The sequence below is a fragment of the Amblyomma americanum genome, chromosome 7, assembly GCF_052857255.1.
Source record: "Amblyomma americanum isolate KBUSLIRL-KWMA chromosome 7, ASM5285725v1, whole genome shotgun sequence".
Classification (NCBI taxonomy): Eukaryota; Metazoa; Arthropoda; class Arachnida; order Ixodida; family Ixodidae; genus Amblyomma; species Amblyomma americanum.
In genome coordinates this window covers 85,434,094-85,454,551 of record NC_135503.1, presented here as the reverse complement: position 1 = coordinate 85,454,551, position 20,458 = coordinate 85,434,094, and the positions used below count along the sequence as shown (strand labels likewise).

Below are 20,458 nucleotides of genomic sequence, written 5' to 3'. Positions count from 1 at the left end.
CCCACGTTGCCCGGCTCAAGCCCTACCATTCGCGCGGTGCTTTTTAACTAACCCTGCGGGTTTCAACTGCGCAGGCAGAAGTGTAAGGCCTATGAGGAGGCGACGCCTATTCTACTCGGTCGGCATCGCTCACTACACAGAAGATGAGGAGAACGACGCAGATGCGGCTTGTGCTCGGCAAGCGGACCTAGCTGGTTTTAGTCGTTCATCGTGGTCTGATTAAACTGCTGATCGTAACAATATTAATAACTCTAGAAGGATCTATATATATTGGAAGCTGATATAGGCGTTTCTAGCGGCGATTAGCAGGTAGGTTTGTGTCTGATAAGAGAGATAAGTCAGTCAAGTTATGGATTCGTGATTAGAGGTATTGCTGAATAATAATAAGTTTTTATGGGGGGAGAGGAAATGGCGCAGTGTCTGTCGCTTATATTGTTGGACACCTGAACCGCGCCGTAAGGGAAGGGATAAAAGAGGGAGTGAAAGAAGAAAGGAAGAAAGAGGTGCCGTAGTGGAGGACTCCGGAATAATTTCGACCACCCGGGGATCTTTATCGTGCACTGACATCGCACAGCACAGGGGCGCCTTAGCGTTTTGCCTCCATAAAAACGCAGCCGCCGCGGTCGGGTTCGAACCCGGAAACTCCGGATCAGTAGCCGAGCGCCCTAACCACTGAGCCTCCGCGGCGGGTATTGATGATGCGCTAACTTGATGTTGTATATACCTTGAATTTTAGCGCTACAATGAAATTTTTTCTTAGTTTAAGTGCTTCTACCTAAGTATTACTAGCGGCCTTCTGTGCGCCTCAGTGGGTATTACCTAGAGATAACCTAGCGGTGCGATATAGGCGCTTTTTTCTTTTTCATAGCCGCCGTAGGGATGGCGTACCACGGGGCTTGAGGATTAGAAGTGATGATGCGGCTTATAATATATTTCTGAGTGGACGCAATCCGTCTACTCAGGAGAGTAGGAATGTCGCGCAAAGCATGCGGACATGCAATAGCTATCTGGACAGCTCAGTTAATGTGGTGTTTCCTTTATACCCATGCACTAAGAAGAAATTAGGAGCAAAGATACTTTTCAAACTTGTACAGGACGGGGACCCCTCGAGACAGTGGTAGGAATTACCGTTGTTTGCATAGTCTATGCGGAAAAGGAGGAGTCATGGTCGACGTCATCAGTGTGAGAGTGACCAAGCATGCTCATCAATCCAACCGTTTCCTCCGAGAATTTCTTCGCCACTTCCCTCTCCCCTTTGTTTCATCGACCAGACGAATTGGTTTGTACAGCTGTTCATGTAGGGTGACACTCTGCAATTGTGTTCCTTCTCCCTTGTGTTGTTTCTCCCATTCCTTTCCTCCTATTAGGCCGGTGCTTATCAACGCTCAGCATAGCCTTAACAGCATCATCAAACTAAATACGTCTATTGCAGCACAAATGCCTCCGTCATATTCCTCCATTAACCCTCTATTCTATGCAGTCAGTGGCCCCTTTATCTTCGCAAAATTCCTAATCTCATCCATACTCATCGAAAAATTCGGAGGGGACATTTCAGCTCCGACTTAAGGATATGACGCGATAGCGTAATTTGATTCCCATAGAAGCAGATGGTCATTCGCTGCTTAAAAATCATAGCTTGCTTGTAGCCCTCATGCCACTCCTGGCGCAGTGGTGCAGAAATTCACAGATGCGCCACTGTTCTGGAATGAAGATGTTGCCACTGGTGGGACTTGTGCGGCCCAGTTTGCTCTTTCCGAGTGACCAGTCATTAATTTATCATCTGCCAGGTTGGCCAGTTTGATCACTACTCGATGGCCAGGTTTTTATGACGCCCGTAAGGCCACGTGATCTACATTTCCCTCGTGTTTGCTAGGGTGCACTCTGCAGACCCCCTTCCAGAGTCACGCCCGTGATATTTCGCTCACCACGACAACGCCGGCAACGCCTACACCAGATTTTTTGGTTAACGGCGGCTCTAACGCTATGGCGTCAACATGTAAGCCATACAGCGTAATGCTCGTTTTGATAAGCCTCCAATGAATTGCAGAAGAACACTTTCAAGATTGCGACATTAGAGAAAATACAACGGTAGGATAAGGAGCACTAAGCTTGACGTGCCAGCATTCAATAACACATATGACTTACCCTCTTGATTTGCCTTAATGCTCTCGAGCAGTAGCTGCGCTTATAAAACCACCCAGGTTTGCTCCGACGTCATTTTATTTACGGCAGAAATGCCATTTAGGGAAACGTACAAAGAAATCAAGCGTCCCTGCTAGCCACAGTTTCACAACTCAGATTGTTTTCATTTCAGTAAAGAGGTGAAAGGCATGTGAGTCTGCATGCTTTTCATTATGCATGCGAATGCTTGCTTATTGCGGATTAGTGAATAACAGAGAAACAACACTGTTTACTTTTAAATCTTCAGCGGCCCTGCCCTCTTAAAAGTATTCCTAATGAAAATATAGACGGCGTGCTGGAATGCGCTCGTTAGCAGGGCCCACGCATATTATATGGTATTCTTTATGAGCATATTTCCGGAGGTATCATCCACATTGCTGCTCATCTAAGAGTGCCATAGCAACTCGGTGAGGCAAGCTCACTTTGAATTGAAGCAAAAAAGTCAGTAATTTTGCCGTTAGTGACAAGGAGGTCTTCGCGCGTGTACGACGACAAAGCTGTGCCTCATGGAGCAACCGTCATCCGTGGTGAGCGTGTTCTTAGCCAGTAGTTTCCGGCAGTCCGCGCGGAAGGCGTCACGTTGCCCTTCGGGAACATTGGCCTCCAGCTTGAACACGGGCGCGTACAGATCTGGAATAAAATAGAGAGCATTTAGGACAGTTCCTATTGTCGGGGTCTTGTACCAATTGCAGTCAACCGTGGGTTTTACAACCGCGTTGAAACTATGTATATTATAAGTCAGCACAAATGCTGCGCAGCGCTTGTAGGGAGTAGGAGAGTTAATGTCGAAGGACAAATTAGAATCGAAATAATTATGCTGCGAATATAGCAATAAGGAGTATAGATTTTCTTAGGAAGCCGTCGATAACCTGCAATCGCCTATTATAAGCAGTCGCTGTCACAAAAACTTACATTCCAGTCGCCTAGTAAAGCTTTGTTTCTCTGTGTATGCGATCGTGCCACATTTAGATTTTCCGAAATATTCTTCGGATATTTCATTTCAGTAACCCGAAAACTGATAGCTTAAAGGGTGCCTCTCCCCATCATCACAAGCTGCTAGTGCTTAGAGCGTTCGCACAAAGCCGAACAGTTTGTCGTGAATACTACGCGACTAGAAGTCTGCAATAACATTTCTCTTGATTGTCTAAGACAATGTACCCGGATTGAACTGGTCACTTTGAAGCAAGAGGACCATTTATATGCAAATTGAGGATACGAATTCTGCAAATATTCTCTGAAATAATGTGCGTCGTGAGCAAAAATTGATGTTTCGAAACCTCTTTATTGATTTCCGCCAAGTCATAAAAAAATGGAATTTTTGCCTGAATTCTATAATCATGCGAAAGCAGATTGCATGAACAATAACGACAACTGTGAACACAAAGAATTCTCTTTTTGTGTCTTCGCACCGCAGATGAAAGTTTATGAGTGTGATGATGTGGGGGCGACGATCATCAGCGGTCAGTGCCTGCCGAGACCTCCTGCGTTTCTTAACAAGAGTGTCACACCTGCACGCAAGGCCGTGACTTTTCCGAAGCCTTTTTTGCTTCTGCTTCTTCTTATCACTCCTTTTTCTTGCTCATCTTTACATCACGTCATCTCTTTCCCCTGATGCAGGGTAGCAAACTGACTTCATACAGCGGTTAACCGTCTTCTCCCAGCGTTTCCTCCTCCTTTTCCACATCCTCCTCCTCTTCCTCATTCTCCTCCTTAAAATTGGTTTTGCAACCTGTAGTGCATTAACGCCACGAGTCACGTGTCCGTAATATCCTTTTATACAGTTGGGGCTACGGGAAATCACCTTTGTCAATTCACCTTGATGAGCGAGATTGAACAGTGCAAAGACATTAATTGACAGGCTGGAGACGAAAATGAAAAGAAAACCTGAATGTGATATTGCTTTCCTTATTATACACGTGAAAAAAAAGCAATTGTGGCCGGTTGAAAAGCTTACACAAAGAGCTGTCAATGGTTTTGCGTCTGTATAAGAGTCACAGCAGGCTGGATTTTGCAAGATTTAGTTGCAAGTAGGCGTGAGATGTTAGCTTTCAATAAAGCGCATTGGAGAGCAAGCAGCGAGTGAAACTTACATGGCGGCTGCAACCCGTTATCATTGCCATAGGAACCTTCAGAATTATCTCAACCCCTGAGCAGCTCTTCTCCCGCCTATTCACGTTTTCTCAAAAAATTACAAAGCCAAAGGCAGACACCGTTCTCTTCACGCTGCGATGAAACGCTCAGCATTCTGCCCCTTAAAAAAATAACCAAGTTGTGAATGTGCAAGAAGTGTCCATTTCCTTATCTGAGCCAGTAGTAGCGCTAGTATTTGGGTGTCAACTTCCAGAAGCGACAAATGGACTTCTCCAACAGAGTGGGACACTTCAGAATGATTCAAGCACGTAGGGTTCGTTAACGTGGACTGACATCGCATTCAACACGGCTGTTTTTTTTTTATTTCGCCTCAATCAAAATCGAGCCGCCGCTGTCTGTTTTCATTCCCAAGTCTTTGAGCTCAGCAGAAATTGAGAGACAGTGTCCTGTTACTCGGCGTAACCGAGTGTCCTTTCTGAAGGCTCATCACTGTGATCTTTTTTTTTCGTTATTTGCAAGGGTGGTCACATCATCTCGACAGGCGATCTACTTCATTCAGTTTGATTTCTATTTTGTCGCCAGAACCACATGTGATATATTTCACACATAGCAGCTTTCTATAAACGTTGGACCAGGAAATATGCAAATAATGCTAAACGCAAAAGCATTTAAAGTATCTTCTTTGTTTTGTTGATATAGGCGGAAATGTCTCCGAAATATCGTCATTAGACATGCGCACAACACATTGTTGCCGCTTTTCATGCAGGAAACTTCCCGTTGTCATACTGTGACTCCCACAGGATAAATTACGGCAAAAAAAAAACATTCAAGGTAAAATGTCCTATTAGAAATCTCCCTTCCGTGCAATAACTTGAAAACTACGGTTATTTGGGATAAGTAGCACAATTTCGGTTCATACATTTCTATAAATCTCATTAAAAATTCGGTTTTCGCAAAGTTTTACTCACATTCACGGAAAAGGAAATTCTCCCAATGAAACGACACTGGCCATGATTGAGTACCCGATCTGCGCTTAGCTATGACTACGCAGATGCATACAGAGAGCGTCTGTTGGAAGTAATCAAAATGTACACCCACCAATCCACGATTCCACGTCTGGCATCTTCCACTGGCTGTCGTAAACAGAGCAAGATAGGAGGGTCAGGCCTGCCTCTTCCAGGGCATACTTCTCCTCTTGCACCACCTTCTCAGCCACAATAGGCGCCTCAAAGAAGAAGCGGTCCGAATATATCTTTGTCGGGTCCTGCAGTAATGAATTGCAGAAAAATTCCCGCAGGAGCGTTAAAAGGAACTGAGCATACTGAGGGGCCAGCTGTTAAGCGGTATTGAATGAAAGAAGAAGGTACCGGTGAGGTACCACAGATTAAAGCCGAAGGTAGGATGGGCGGTACTCCCGTCTTTGCCATTTTCCTATGCTGCCTCAACGCTACATTCTTCGTCCAGACAGCGTGGAACGAGTTTAAAAATTAATAGCTCAAATGCGATGTACTCTAACCAGATGCTGGTTGGCACTTTTTGCAGGTACAAGTCTGGATTGTTTAAAACACTAGACTCCTGCAAAATAAAGATGGCCCTAAACCTACCATTACGGGATACCGCCAGAAATGAGTGTCGGTTCTGAGAGCATACTCACCATAACTCATCTGTGTCAATTGCAAAAAGCACTGCACGGGAATAGATGCTCCCCTTGCGTTACAAGCACATGTTATTTTGCTATGTCAAGTGTACTCTCTTTATCCACTCTGATTAACCTTTTATACTGCAGGGCTGGTATTAAAGTTTCCCTCGTCCAGCGCCTTTGGAACTTTGCAGCGCTTGCAGTTAACTGTACTTTCGGAAGGCAAAAATTTTACTTCAATCTTTATAGTGTACTCCATGCTTTCGATCTGTATTGGCAAGGATGTTTTTTAGCTAAGGGTTGCTTTTGAGAGTCCGTTCCCTTGATTTCGCGTCGTAATAAATCATCGTATCTTGCAAGGGAACAACAGTTCACAATTGGCAGCGAGAACCTGGAAGTTGTGACGGAATACGTCTACTTAGGGCAGGTAGTGACAGCTGATCCGGATCATGAGAGGGAGATAACTAGAAGGATAAGAATGGGGTGGAGCGCATATGGCAAGTTCTCGCAGATCATGAGTGGCAGTTTACCAATATCCCTCAAGAGAAAAGTGTACAACAGCTTTATCTTACCGGTACTCACCTACGGGGCAGAAACGTGGAGGCTAACGAAAAGAGTTAAGCTTAAGTTAAGGACAATGCAGCGAGCCATGGACAGAAAAATGATAGGTGTAACGTTAAGAGACCGGAAGCGGGCAGAGTGGGTGAGGGAACAAATGCGGGTTAATGACATCCTAGTCGAAATCAAGAGAAAGAAATGTGCTTGGGCAGGGCATGTAATACGAGGGCAAGATAACGGCTGGACCTTAAAGGTAACAGATTGGATTCCAGGAGAAAGTAAGCGTAGCAGGAGGCGGCAGAAGGTTAGGTGGGCGGATGAGATTAAGAACTTTGCAGGCAAAGGTTGGTTGCAGCTGGCAAAGGACAGGGTTAATTGGAGAGACATGGGAGAGGCCTTTGCCCTGCAGTAGGTGTAGTAAGGCTGATGATGATGATGATCTTGAGGGTGGTCGGCGTGGAAAGCACTCAGCAGGCTCCTTATCGCGGAAGGAAGAGGGCATGCCGAACGTGTAGGAAGGCATTACCATAGGGCGGTTACCTCGGCAATCACCCGGGGAATGGTAACGTTGAAGCAAAAGAGTATGATGTGAGTGGAGGAATGCGCAACCAGAGGGTGGCTGTCACCGTGAACATCTGGAGTGTGATTAGCTTGGAAGTAAATTACGGCAAGAGTGCAGTGTGTAACCGGAAAGTTGTTAGAACGGGTATCAAAAAGATTGGGGGAGGGGACTGTTAAGCTTCGACTTAAAGGGCATGACGCGAAAACAGTTCCTCTTGCCCATGGTGACAAGGACACTCTTTCCTCTTTTGAAAGCACAATCGTTATGTGAAAGACAGCATGACATAGATATAATCCGCCCTTTAACCAAGCTGTACGAACGTGCCTGCGTGGCTTAGCGGTAGCATGTCTGACATCGGTACAGTTATTAGGCATACAGGTTATTACAGGTTATTAAAACAGGTTATTAGGTACGGTGTACATCGGTGCGGTTATTAGGAATACAGTGGCGGGTCTGCTGCAGAGAGGCTCAAGAGGCGTTGATTGTAACGTGAGTAGTCTACTCAGTGTTTATATGACGGTTAATTGGAGAGACATGGGAGAGGCCTTTCCTTGCAGTGCGTGTAGTCAGGCTGATGATGATGATGATAATGAGGAGGAGGAAGCCGGTGACCAAGGGCCCGTATGCTTGGGCATGTTGTTCTTGGCTGCTCTCATCCCTGAAGATCCGAGGCGCCTCTCTTGTGGCTAGCTCTATCTATGGAAACTTCTTTAGCAGCCATTTTTTCGGCCTTTTCGAATTTTAGGTCAAGCCAATGGCAACTCGGACACCGGCAACATAGAGCTCTTCCGTTGTCGTATAATAACGTAGAAGAAGGAGGGTACGACGAGAGATGAGAAATCTGCAGCCGAAAGGTGGCCGCCATAGTAAACACCTGGAGTGAACTTAAATTAGAAGGAGACTATTGCGACAGTAGAGAGTTTAAAAGGCACGTTTTTAGCGCGGGAACCAATTCTGTAGAAGGGGGATAGTATGAAAATAGCGGAGGAATGCGTTCTTGGAGGGTGGTTGCCGCGGCACAAGGAGGGAAAGCAGGGCTAGACCGAAAGAATATGGCACGCGCCGTCTGCAGCGGCTGCTGCCAAAGAAGCTGCCTGAGGAACAGGTCAGCGGGAGTTGCGATGGACGCTTGGAACGGCGGACGAGAGATGGCTGCTACTTGTCGAGTATGTGTGGAAGTATAAAAAAAGGCCTTAATTTGGTGTGTGCGTACGCGCCGCTGTCAAACCCATTACCTAGACATTTTGTCGCAACTGCTCTAAGACATTTATAAAGCACTTCCGCCATAAGAGCAGATTTCACTGACGGAAAAACGAAATGGCAGTTACCTGTTTGAGTGTATTTAAGCAAACAATGCTAAAAGAACTGTGGCGTATTTATTCTCCTTTAAATATTTTACACTCTAATGGAAAGGGAAGTTAGGACACAATATTCACGCAAGTCAGCATGCCGGTTGCGGCTATAAAGATATTTTGTTTGTGTCTATGCATGAAAAGCTGCTGGCGAAATTAACGTCTATTGGTAAAAATAAGAAAGGAAAAAGCCCTTGCTGCCTTTGTTCCTTCTGAACGGAGAATTAAGGAGTTATGCAAGGAATACTAGGCTGAGTTGATCGCCTACAAACGAGAAACTACCAGCCGTTTTTTCAGTACGCTCAGAGCTGACTTTGATGTCCATGACAGTGAACTAGTGTGAAAGAAATTTAAGGATCCTAGAACTATTGAGGAAGTTTATATCTCTCTCTCATGGGCAGAAGACTATATAGCTCAAACAGATCTGGCAGTGTGCGGCACAAGGAGCACTAGAACAATTGTCAGAAACTGAACTTATAGTTAGCTCAATCACCTGCCTAGAGCAAATATGAGTCAAGATTTGAAAACACCGTTGTAATTCTCCGTATTAGCGAGCAGAATGAACGAGCGATTTGCCAGGCTTACAATATAGCACACTGGCAGGGCATTTTCATGCCTTCCATGAAGTTCGCACTGTCTTAGGCAGATTTGATTGCGCAAAAATCTATGACCAACGATATTGCTGTGTTGTCTACAAAACCTTTATTGCTAATAAAGTAAAGGGGCACTCACAAAAGATATAAATTGACCCGTATCGATGGAGCACCCCCTTCTACTCAGGCTTCTCTCACAGAAAACAATGCTTTTATAACCTAAAAGGGCAGACATATACTAATTCCTGGTGTTCCGTCAACCGCCTCACTAATTAAAATACCAGCGTCGAGACCGAATTTAGGGCGCCGATTTAAGATGCCTAGCTGCACCCCCATTCCATGTCAAAATGGTAGCAACCCAACAGTTTCAGTAAGGACGTAATAAGTTTGAATCGACTAGAACGATGATTTAGACATGCAATCTTATCGTCAATTTATGCGTATTCTGCGACGAGAAAAATGTCAATATAGCAATAATGGGCCAGCGAATTAATTTTCTCTCGTAAGAATAATTCAACGGGGCACGCATCTATGTGCCTTCAATAACAGAGCAAAATAAAACCTTAATATCCTGCAGGGTCATTTACTTCTTTGCTTTTTCTACATCAGAAAAGCGGGACTTCATGTTTTAAACATAGCACTGACGCTCTAAAGTAATGAAGACAGAAGAGCAGATATACTCAAAACGACAAAATGGGTGATGACGAACTTTACACAAGAACCAAAACGTTCCAAATAAAATTGTAATATTAACGAAAAGTGATTTAAAAGAAGTGGATCGGTGCATCTGTAGTCTACAGGTTGTGCCTGTTTTTTCTGAATTTAAAACAGAGAAGACGCCGGCATGTACCGCTAGAATACAATATTTCGGCTTCCAGCGTGGAAGCCTTTATAGGCAGTCGTCATTAAATTGTCTGGGTAATATATGCTTGAAAAATAGACCCAGAAAGCCTTTGAACACCGGATTAAGGTTTGCTTCAATTAGGCTCATTGCGTGAGCTGTGGTTTTGATGAGTGTGTAACTCCGGATGCGTCGGTTATGTTGCCAGTGCTCTTGTGAGAACATCTTTCTCTTGCTATTCCAGCCGAATTTGCGATGACTCATCAACACGTGCTCAGCGAGAGTCTGCATTTTAGCCTTATGGGTTCTGACATTGTGAATTAATGTTTTAACACGTTACGGACCATTCCCCAACTCGGTATTATACAAATCATCACAGTCTACACAATGAATTGCTTAAACAACACAAAGAGATCTCTCTTGCGGCAATATTGCACTTTCCGTTCAAAAGTACTTGTCGCATATGTCAAGCTGGAATGTACTCCACCTACCCTTCACAGCCGGTACAAGACGAGGGCAAGAATTTAATTTGCATCAACATAACGTGAGACAGCAGCTCGTTCCTGCAAAGGAGAAGGGCCCGGTGATGAATTCACTGACAGCTGCCATGGCACGGAAAGGTGAAAAAAGTAAGGTATCCGCAATCTGCAACTGCGCTGCACTCAGTTTCTTGTCAACCACGCTGCCTTCAATAATTTAACATTTTTTTTGACGCTCTGGATGAAAAAGCTACCTAGCATCATTTCAGTAATTGGCAGCATATGTACCAAATCACAGATCCTGTGCCGGTGCTTCCGGGCTAACGGTCTGTTTCGCTTAATAAGCCCATCCGTTAACGATTCAGGCCGTGCTAAGGAAGAAAAAAAAGGGCTTTCTTTCGCGGCATCTCGCCAGGAGGTGAAGGAGTTCTCCCCGCCTCAGTCTTGCAAGCTTTGCGAGCAAACCTTCCGTCCAGACAAAAACCAGGAAACCAAAAAAATGGGAGTCGGCCGTCAACACCATTAGATGATTGTGATTCAATTGCCTTTCTCTGCTGTTAGTATAAGTCATCTGGAAGTTTGTGAAGCATCTTTCGACCGCAAGAATTAAAAGTGAGAGGAACCTAAAGGTGGCTAAACACTTCGTTTCTACCCTTCCACGGAAACTGGTTAAGTTGCGGGTCGTTGCTTCTAACCTGTCAACAAGAACACGTAGGTGAATGGCGGTTTTCTTGAGCGCCAATTCCAGGCGCATAAAAACTTTAAGCTTTGCGCATGTGTTTGTTCTCGCTGAGAGCCGCAGGCACTCCTCTTTTACCACTTTGTTTGTGACGCGAGGTGCGGCGGATTTGACCTACAATGATTGGGGCCACTCGCAAATGCTTTTACATTGTTCTAGATTCTTTAGCTGCTTTTCCCGTTTTATCTCGCATGTTGTTAGCCAGCATTAAAATTAGCGTGGCCGTGACAGGCAGTGATTCTGTTCCTCAACGAGCGCCGAGCATACTGTTGCTCTTGTGGCCGCCAAGTTGTTATTTGTGGGCGGAAGACAGCCCAGTAAAGATTTATTTTATGAACTAGTTCATTCTGCTCATCCATCGTTTATGGGATCACCACCGTCAGGTTTCAGTTTGAAAGCGGTCGATCTAATTGTGCACAGCGACCTCACATTGCGAAGATCACATTGCGAACATCTGCGTCCATTCATCAGTTCAGTGGAATGGCCACATTCAAGAGTGACGTTACCGGCTTCTACTTCTGCGCAGAAGTGGGCTGCTTGTTTTTAGCAGCATTGATTTAAAAAACGCGTTTTTCATGTCTTGCAAGAGAATGACGTCCAAGTGGCGCGCGTGCAACTTTAAAGTAGTTTGAGGGGCCAGAAATCGATAAACTTCTCATAGAGTAAATAAAATTCTCCCTTGCTGACTCAAGGGTCCACAATAAGTCGGCGTATCCTGTGACAGATAACTAATATATCTGAAACAGCTAAGTGACCAGGGGTCGTATATAATAATCTGCCCGTTTTCTTTGTCGATATTGCGTCTGTTATCTGATCTGTCAGTTGTATTTTGATACACCCGCGGTATTCAGGCGTCTAGGGCAAGCAAGCCGGTCGATGGGTGGTTGGCGACGGCACTTCACCATTGCCTGCATACTGCACCCTACGGCAGCCAGTGGTCAAATCCGGTCGCCTGCAGAGCACTTCAATACACCTCGTTATTGGCTGCATATTGCATCAAATTTCTTGCAATAAGACCCCAGGTTTGGATGTAAAAAGTGCTCGACCTCATCATGAGTACTCTCGCTCTGAAGTAAGTCATGAAATTTTATAAAGCTCAGTGTATTACGGAGAACATAATGTTATGAAAATAACTGCAATACTAGAGGCTATATCTGCAGTTATTTTTGATCGGGAGTACCGCTTCCATATCAAATAAAAAGGCCGTCACTATCTACTGAATAAAAGCAAGTCTCCTTCATTGATTATTCATGGAGATCAAAGCACGAAAATGTGGCTTATCATGCCCTGAACAACGCCCCATGCTGTTTGCTGAAGCATTATAATGTAAAATGTTTGGCAGAGTACCTGCTACATTCGATACCTTGTCCCTGCCAGCCCTGACTCTGTCGCACCATCGAATTCATATTTTCATTTTATTCAAGGAAAACTGAGTTGAAAAACCAAAAGCTCTAAAAGCTTCTTTCTTATCGACAGGAGGTCCATTAGCGCTTTTCGCTAATAACTAGGCATTAATAACTTAGTTCAAATCTCATCCACGCGTTTTTTTTTTTCGCTAAGAACACGTGCAGATCTTATGCTCCGACACTAGATCTCCAGAGCAGCATGGACTAAGCAAGAATCCGGAGATTGTCCTGCCGGCGAGAACACTCCGACACAAGCTGTCGGAGAATTAATAAATAAAAAACCTGGACAACTACAACAGATTCGTGCGTTTATTCGTTGGACAAGCTTTAAAAATGCCTATCCTAATGTTCGTGTCTTTCAAGCAACAACTTTGAGGCCAAACTCGGAAGGAGCGAGCTCGGACACGCCATATCGCATTGCCGTAGTAAGCAAACCGCAACGTGCCTTCAGGGTGCAGAGAAGCTAGCGTGAAACTGCAGCCGCGCTCGCAACATGGCAAAACGGGCCTGTCAAGTGAGCGCATTCTCGCCCCCCGGTCAGACACAAGGGAAAGATAAGTCAAATCGAGCTGTGATCGTGCCCCCGCAACTGTGCCGAGATTATTATCTCGGCAACTCGGGCCAGCGCTTCGCGACGCTGGCGTAAGTTTAAGCAACGCTCTCGAGCGTTCGTGTTAAGCGTGCTGACGGCGGTATGTAGAACAGTCAAGTGCGATTTGAAGGTTATCGCGCGAACGTCGATCGGCCTAGCGTTGCAGGCGCCAAACGTCTGGTTTTCGAGCAGTGAAAGTCGAGATTTCTCATTCTTTTCTCCATTGTTCGCTGTTCAATTCTATAACCATCAACCCGCGGCGAAATCAATACCCTTTCTTTTTATTCTAAGCTCTCTATTCTTCGCAATCATGCGCGGACTTGGTTACCTTCTTAACTTTGTGGACGCTAACAAAATTTATGGGAAAAATCTGGCAAACCTCATCCTTGGCACTGCTTGAATTGAACGGCTTTTTGAGTTGCAAAAAATGTACCATCCCAGCAATTCCTCGTCATACTCTCTTTGTCCACCAATGAAATTCAGTCAAAGATTTTTGCAGACGGGTATAACTCCTGTTACACATGCCAGATGCAGCTTCGTAGGCTCCAATTGCAGATAATACCGAAGAATACGTCACGTGCAATATCATCGCTGATGTTCGATAAAGGAAAAAAAAATGAAATGCAACTTACCTAGAAGGGAGCGGCGCCTGCTAAAGGAACAGCAAAGACAGTGAAGAAAGCTGGCCTGATACCTCCATCGACACGTCAGAGGATTCTGGGCTATGACGCTTTTTTTTTTTCGGTGGACGTTGGCGCGATAACCTTCAATCGTTCTAGGTTTGCTTTATGGTTTATGAGCATTTTACTTTCCAGTGCGCGAATCAGGCTATGAGGAACACTGTAGAGAAGGGCTGCGGAAATTTCGACCACCTGAGGTTCTTTAACACCGACATCGCACAGTACTCGGGCTTCTAGAATTTCGCTTCCATCAATATTTGACCGCCGCCGCCGGAGTGGAAGTCTCGTCTTTCGGTTCAGCGGCAGAGTGCCATAACCACTGAGCCTCCGCGGCAGCTCCAAATGACACCAGACTGTACTACATTGTAAGGAACAGTTATGGATGAAGTGTTCCTGAAAGAATTTCATTGACACGCTGTGAATTTTTCTAAACGGGCACACTCGCATGTCTGTGGAGTGACGGCGTAAAGCAACGCTAATTCCGATTTCGATTGCATGCACGTAGACCCCGGGGCAAGTCGGCCGAAGAACTCACTGGAGCGTAGGCCTTCCACTGCTGCATGCAGCTCAGCTGGTACATGACGTCTGTGATGACTGATCCAGTCAGGGTCACGAGTGCGCACTCGCCGCCGTCTTTCAGGAGCCGGAACATGTTTCGGTACGCTCTCTCCAGGTCTCCAACGCACTGCAGCGCCAAAAACGAGTATATGCGGTCAAACTGACCGTACTTGTCCAGCAGTGGTTGGGGGTCGTCGGTCTCGATGTCCAGGTGGTCGTAGATGATGGCAGGGTGACTGGCGTGCTCTCGGGCGTAGTCAAGCAAGAGGTCCGATCTGTCAACAGCAACGACCCGACAACAGGGGAGCAAGTGGTCGAGCAGGGCATCTCTGGTGAAGCCTCCTGAACCGCAGCCAACGTCGAGGTGCTGCTGTCCTGCACCTGTGGGACGCACGAAGTGCACGCGCTGCAGAGCGTCGAGTTTGTGCTGGTAGCCGGGTTTCTTCGCGTTCTTCAGAGACGATGGGCCGATATAACACGAGGAGGATTCGGACTTCTTAGGCCTCGAGGGCACGTTTTCGGTGCTCACAGACATGATTGCGCGTCCCTGGGTCCGGCTATCTGGTTTTCTGAACGAGTGTCTGTCCGAACGAGCGCTGCGCTTGTCTTCAGCCGGAATTCTGGGAATTTGTGAGAGATAAGAAGCATTAAGTTAGAAAAGTGGTCATGTGTCAATCTTTCCTGGGTCCCAAGCGTAGATATGCTTGAAACAACCCGATATGTTTTCCTGGCAGAAAAGGTTTGATAAAACAGCTCACTTTCTGAGTGAATAGATAGCGCTGCTAGACAGCCACTCTTTTCCGACGCGGTTTGCTGCCCGTGTGGTCTGTTTTGTTTTGTTTTTTACCAGGAGAAAACTAAAGATAGAGAAAAAGCATTTTCTTATCTTTTCGCTAGCAATATGTCACACGAATGCGGTGCCTCGGCATAATTAGAGCGCTACTTTGAGTCTGAAAGAAACAATCTGCTTGGTCGCTGTGACATCGCCCATCCCCAATACTTAGGCGAACTGTCTGATTTCATTACACGTAAAGACCACTGCATTTCGCGTTATTCATTTTTGCATCTCGATACACAACTGGCGCCGCAAAACTAAAGGTCTCTGCTCTGTCTATTGCATAAATATTTATGTCCTAATATTTCGCCTGGAACATGATTGTTTTGAGGTAATTAGGCAATGCCTAAAACAAATCGACACATATGAGGATGCTTTTACGACTATTCGTTCGATGACTACAAGGTATTACTTCGTTTAATTCAAGAGAACAAGAGATAGATCTCTTCACAATGATAAACATCTCATTTCAACCCAGTAGGACATACTGATCTTTCTTTACCTCACCGAAAATTCCCATTTGATCTTCGTGTAATGAAACCCCCCAAGTGCTGATATATATATATAAAGGAGTTACAACTCCCATGAAATAAGCTCAGTGAAGGCACAGGTTCGTAGATCCTAGAAACATAGTTTCCTGACTTCAAGCTATAGCTTGCTGTTGTTATTTATCTAAGAACAACGAGAAGGAACAAGCAGAAATCAGGTGGCACAGGCATACGAAGTTTCGTAGGATTTCAAGTACGGTCCGTCTCGTTTCCTGAAGTAAGGCTTAATGACTGTCATTCTGTGCAGTTTGCCATCTGCGATTTTCTATCATGCGGGGGATAACGAAAAAAGTGGCCCCAAGAAGGTTGCAGCATTGGGGGAGCGTAAGACGAAACTAAATAAAACATCCCACTTGAGAAGAAAGTGATGCAGCCACTCACTATTATTGAAAACCGCTGTCGTTAGGACCACTGCCTTTTTTGTTACACGTTGCAATGCCTCACCTTTTCAGCGTGAAAGAAACTGGGGATACAGATGGCTGAGCTTTCGACTCGCGCATTTTATGTACAACATGAAGTGAACGGAGTACTTACTGTGAGCCATTGTGTTCGTAAATGTCACCTAATCAAAACATTCCCCTTCATTCTCGACATAGCTCAATATTCTTATTCAGAGCTTCAGCTTCCTCTGCGCCATGAAATACAGCGCAGCAATCCACTTTTCTTCAAACTGTGGCGTATTGTGCTGGCTGTGAAGTGTTACCTTTGGCTGACTTCTTCAAAATTTGGCCTAAAGATTTCTCTTTATTTTTTCTTTGAGTGAACTTTCCGCACATAAGTGTGTTAGGAAGAACAAAAATTTATTGCGTGCGTTAATTGCGTTGTTTGTTTTTTCATTCACTTGGTTATGCTGACAGTTGCTGATCTTGTACATTTCTGAACAGCTAGAGAAATCGGTTAGCAGAGAAAGCAGTACACAGACGCCTATTAAAGGACATCATAAAATGGGTTTTCGCTTTAATTTTACTATCACATTTATATATACAGATAGCTTTACTTACGCGTTCAAAATGGTGGCCTAGCCGACTGGGGTCCCGCTTCCCTGGAACAATTTCCTGCCCCATACACTGCTCAGGGAAATAATGCTTACGCTTTCGTTTCAATCAGACAGGAGAAGGTAACGTGGGATATATCTTGTTTTCGAATGCGCAGTGCCGGGATAATAGAAGTTCGCGCTCGCGGATCCAAGGTTACTAGCGACAGGTGGGAAAGCCTGTGCATGGAGGAAAACAAAAATAAAAACGTCCCTTTGTACAGTCGTGTGACAGAGCCATTGCGAATGTATCTGTTTCATGGCCACACTGTCAAGGCGCTTTTTCAATTACAATACAGAAAATCAGACTTCCCAATTAGCGGCAAATTTCAGGTCGAGGGAAAACTTACGGCAAGTGACAGGTCAAAAATCGCGATAGGTTTTCATGAAATACCCATCTACAAAAGGGAAGCGACGACCCGTAAATGGCGACGGAGCATTCATTGCAGGAACACAGCGCAACAGCAGCGAGACATAGACAAGAGAAGAGCTGCTGCAGCTTTGGTCAACGGCGACAGCACCTGATAGGTCGATGGTAGTGTCTGTGAAAGTTATTTTCATTTCACTCTCGGTATTTCGCATTTCCTTGAGAGACAACGAGGCAATGCGTTTGCTGTCAGCCACAGTTGATTGCCCTATTTGCTCAGAGTTTGCGCGGACAGAGATTGGACAATTAATGCTCAATTCCCGTCAATTCGTTGGCCACTTGAAAATATTGCTCATTTAAAAAATGCCGCTGATCAAGTGGATGGCGCTAAAATCCCGTGCAGGCTTTTTTAGAGTCTGTCATTGCTGAAACCGCTGTGCGTAAAGCCGCTAGATTGTTTAGTTTTAATTTGTGACTGACCTTAACCATTTACAAAGCGGGGCACAGTACTGCAAGGTGACCAGGAATTAAAACAGGAACACGCAATTCGACAGGCTCGTCTTTTCTTGTAACTGCTCACTGTAGGGGTACTGTGAGAAGATTCCGTAATCTGCCGTTGATGATTCCGTTGCTTGCATATTACAGCGAAGCTGTGTATCTCTACCGACGAAGGAAATTTGCCTGTCATCGGCGTCATGAGCAAAAATCGCCAGGCTAAAAATTCAATGCTACTCCGAGTTGAAAAATGCCCAATAGCAAAGAAATCATATATCATACTGACCATAAGGCAGTCGTAATGTAAAACGAAAATAAAAAAGAGTAATAAAAGAATGAAAATAAAACATTACAAAAAAAATGAGAAAATACATAAAAATCAAACCAAATATGTAAAATAAGAATAAGAAAAACATAAGAACACGAACGGTAAATCTCCTTTGAAAACAGGCATGCAGAATATAGCTCAGTACTTGTTTTCATTAAGAAAAAACACAAAACAAGCATCAAAACCACATGATGGATAATAAGGCATGTGTGAACAATTGGAACACCATTTCACCAATGCAACTCAACCAACCACCGTTCATGCTTCATGCACTGAATTAACTTTAGCAAAGAATACCTCTACAGTTACAGCTGAAAATCTCAGTGCATATCATACTGATAGTAAAGCAGTTGTGAATGTCTTTGTGAAGTAATAATATTATCACGTAGTGGTGACGGCAGTCGAAGCAGCGATGAAGACGGACAAAAGGGTCGTCTAAAAGAAAACTGTATTGGGCTGACTTGCACCCAAAATGGACTGAAACACTTGGCGGCGGGGAAGCGACAAGCGTGCTCGGCGGTCGTCGAACAGAATGCCCACCGCTGTCGGCCGTGCTTAATTTAAAGCTGATAGCGAACTTTCGATATAAAGCGGGCAGTTACTAGAACATTCCAGAACAACATAGAATCAGCGCTCCCAGGCTGGGATCAATCGAGATAAATCTAGTCGCGTCTTGCGTCGCAAACAAAGCGATAAAGTTGTGTGGTGGCAGATTTGAAGAATGAACAAACACTGCAAATGTTCGCGGCAATAAAATATAAGCACATTTCACTTGTCTCTGCTTTCACTGTTTGTAGAGCCACGTGTGCGAATTTTCAAGTGACGTCGCAATGGGTAATCGGGTGTCGTTTTATAGCTTCGCTGTCCAACCAGCTTCAAAGCGTGGATTGGAATCTCACATTTTTTAGTATTTTATTAGAGGAGAAATTTAGCGAAAAATTTGTTGGATTTATTGCTATCTGATAAAGCTCCAAGGTACAAAACTGGAGACACGAGATGCCACATGCTCTAATGGATACGCTTTGCACAAATCATGTGGGCCGCTTGCATGCTCGGCGCATTTACCTATTGAAAGCGGTGAGGGCAGTGATACCACATTACCATTTTCTCGCGCCTAATGCACTTTTTGGTTATTCTGCCTTCTATCGGAACGAAAACTTGTGTATTTGTTGGCATTTTAGCGTGCAGGTCGAAAACATATCAAAGAAAAATCTTTATTACAGGGGAAAAAAATTGCGGTCTGTGCGTAAATAAGGGCATACTTAGGTTTCTTTTTCATATAATGATTGTATAGATGCCAATCACGCCTAATACTTTTTCAATATATACTGTGCGTGGATGAAGAAAGGAATTCGGTTACTGTTGTCGGGCAGGTGGCAAAAAAAATTCGGTTACTCTAGTCGTGTAAGTGAAAAAAAGAATTCGGTTACTCTAGTCGGATAAAAGAAAACAAAGCAAGTCCCCTATGCCACTTACGTGGCAGTTCATTGGGTTAAATTGGCTTCGCTGCTAAGTTTGCTGCGACTCACCATGACGCGTTTGGAGTTCTGCACACGGAGGGGGCGCAGCGAATGCCAGCGCTATAAAATCTATTGCAATTGCGCCGCTGAGGCTGTCCTGGCTGCGCGGCCGGAAGTGACGGTGCGTACGGATTTATTTCTCCTTTGACCATTTCAGAAAAATCGTTAGTATTTGTTCACTCTCTTGGCCTCTGCTTTTTCTTACTCCAGAGTGTGAACAAGAAGCGAGAATCTACCCCAGAACTTTGAATAAAAAAATACAAACCCTGTCATCAAAAAATGGCTCGTTTATCGTCGCTGAAGGCGTCTGCTGCACGCAACAGCTACAAAACCAAGAAGGGAATTTTGTTTCATCGAGGGTTATTCGCGAACAGTGTGTGCTGTATACTGCGATGGCTATGACGATGTATTCTTAAGGCGAAAACGTTGCTTCGATCGAAGGTAGAGCAATGACACTGCATTTTTCGCTACTAACGGTGGGATGAAATACCAATTTTCTTGGCTTTTCTCTCTAAAGAGCCGAGCACCAGCCAAAGTGTAAGCTTTTACCGAATAGAAACCGGTGGGTACGCGGCGGCGGTGTGAATCAAATCTGGCAACCGCAGCTTACGAGCTGGATGCTGAAACCTCTAGGCCACAGCTGCGTGCTTCTGAAACTGCTGAAAAGACTGTTACCTCTGTAGCAGTGCTGTGGTGGCTACTTTGTCCAAGAGCATTAAATGCGGAAAGCGAGAAAGATAGCGATAGATTATTTAGCGGCATGTCTATGCTTTTTATCGCAGTAGATACTGCGATGATGCAATTTATTACTCCAACTTATCCTCGACGATGGAGGACGACGACTTCAGTGATGCAACAGTCCTAGCCAAAAGCGCCCATCGTTGTGGTCCCTAATCCCTTATACTGGAAGTGTCCCCTAGAAAACGCGTCTGCTCTAGCTGCCTGTCGATGTCCGGTCAACGTTGTGACTCGTGAGCACCGTTCTGAGGGTTGGCGCAGCCGTACCTTGTGGAAAACTGCGTCGAAAACAAATCATTTACTTACTCCTCAAGCCGTTTGTG

At 44.9% G+C, this 20,458-nt stretch overlaps 1 protein-coding gene across 1 annotated transcript; it reads right to left on the bottom strand.

Moving 5' to 3' along the window:
- Positions 1 to 1,574: 1,574 nt before the first annotated feature.
- On the bottom strand, positions 1,575 to 16,786 carry LOC144099371 (juvenile hormone acid O-methyltransferase-like). Its single transcript, XM_077632605.1, has 4 exons — positions 16,656 to 16,786; positions 14,249 to 14,891; positions 5,371 to 5,536; positions 1,575 to 2,811 (listed from the first exon to the last, which is right to left on the bottom strand). The coding sequence occupies exons 2-4, from the start codon at positions 14,804 to 14,806 to the stop codon at positions 2,639 to 2,641; spliced, it is 897 nt and encodes a 298-aa protein (XP_077488731.1). The 5' UTR covers positions 14,807 to 14,891; positions 16,656 to 16,786; the 3' UTR covers positions 1,575 to 2,638.
- Between the last annotated feature and the right edge of the window lie 3,672 nt (positions 16,787 to 20,458).

Excerpts from the sequence above, each read along its gene's own strand:
- LOC144099371 (XM_077632605.1), bottom strand. The coding sequence starts at position 14,806 with ATGTCTGTGAGCACCGAAAACGTGCCCTCGAGGCCTAAGAAGTCCGAA. Across the intron at positions 5,537-14,248 it reads AGTGGAAGGCCTACGCTCCA|GACCCGACAAAGATATATTC; the intron begins GTGAGTTCTTCG and ends TCATTACTGCAG. Across the intron at positions 2,812-5,370 it reads AGACGTGGAATCGTGGATTG|ATCTGTACGCGCCCGTGTTC; the intron begins GTGGGTGTACAT and ends ATTTTATTCCAG.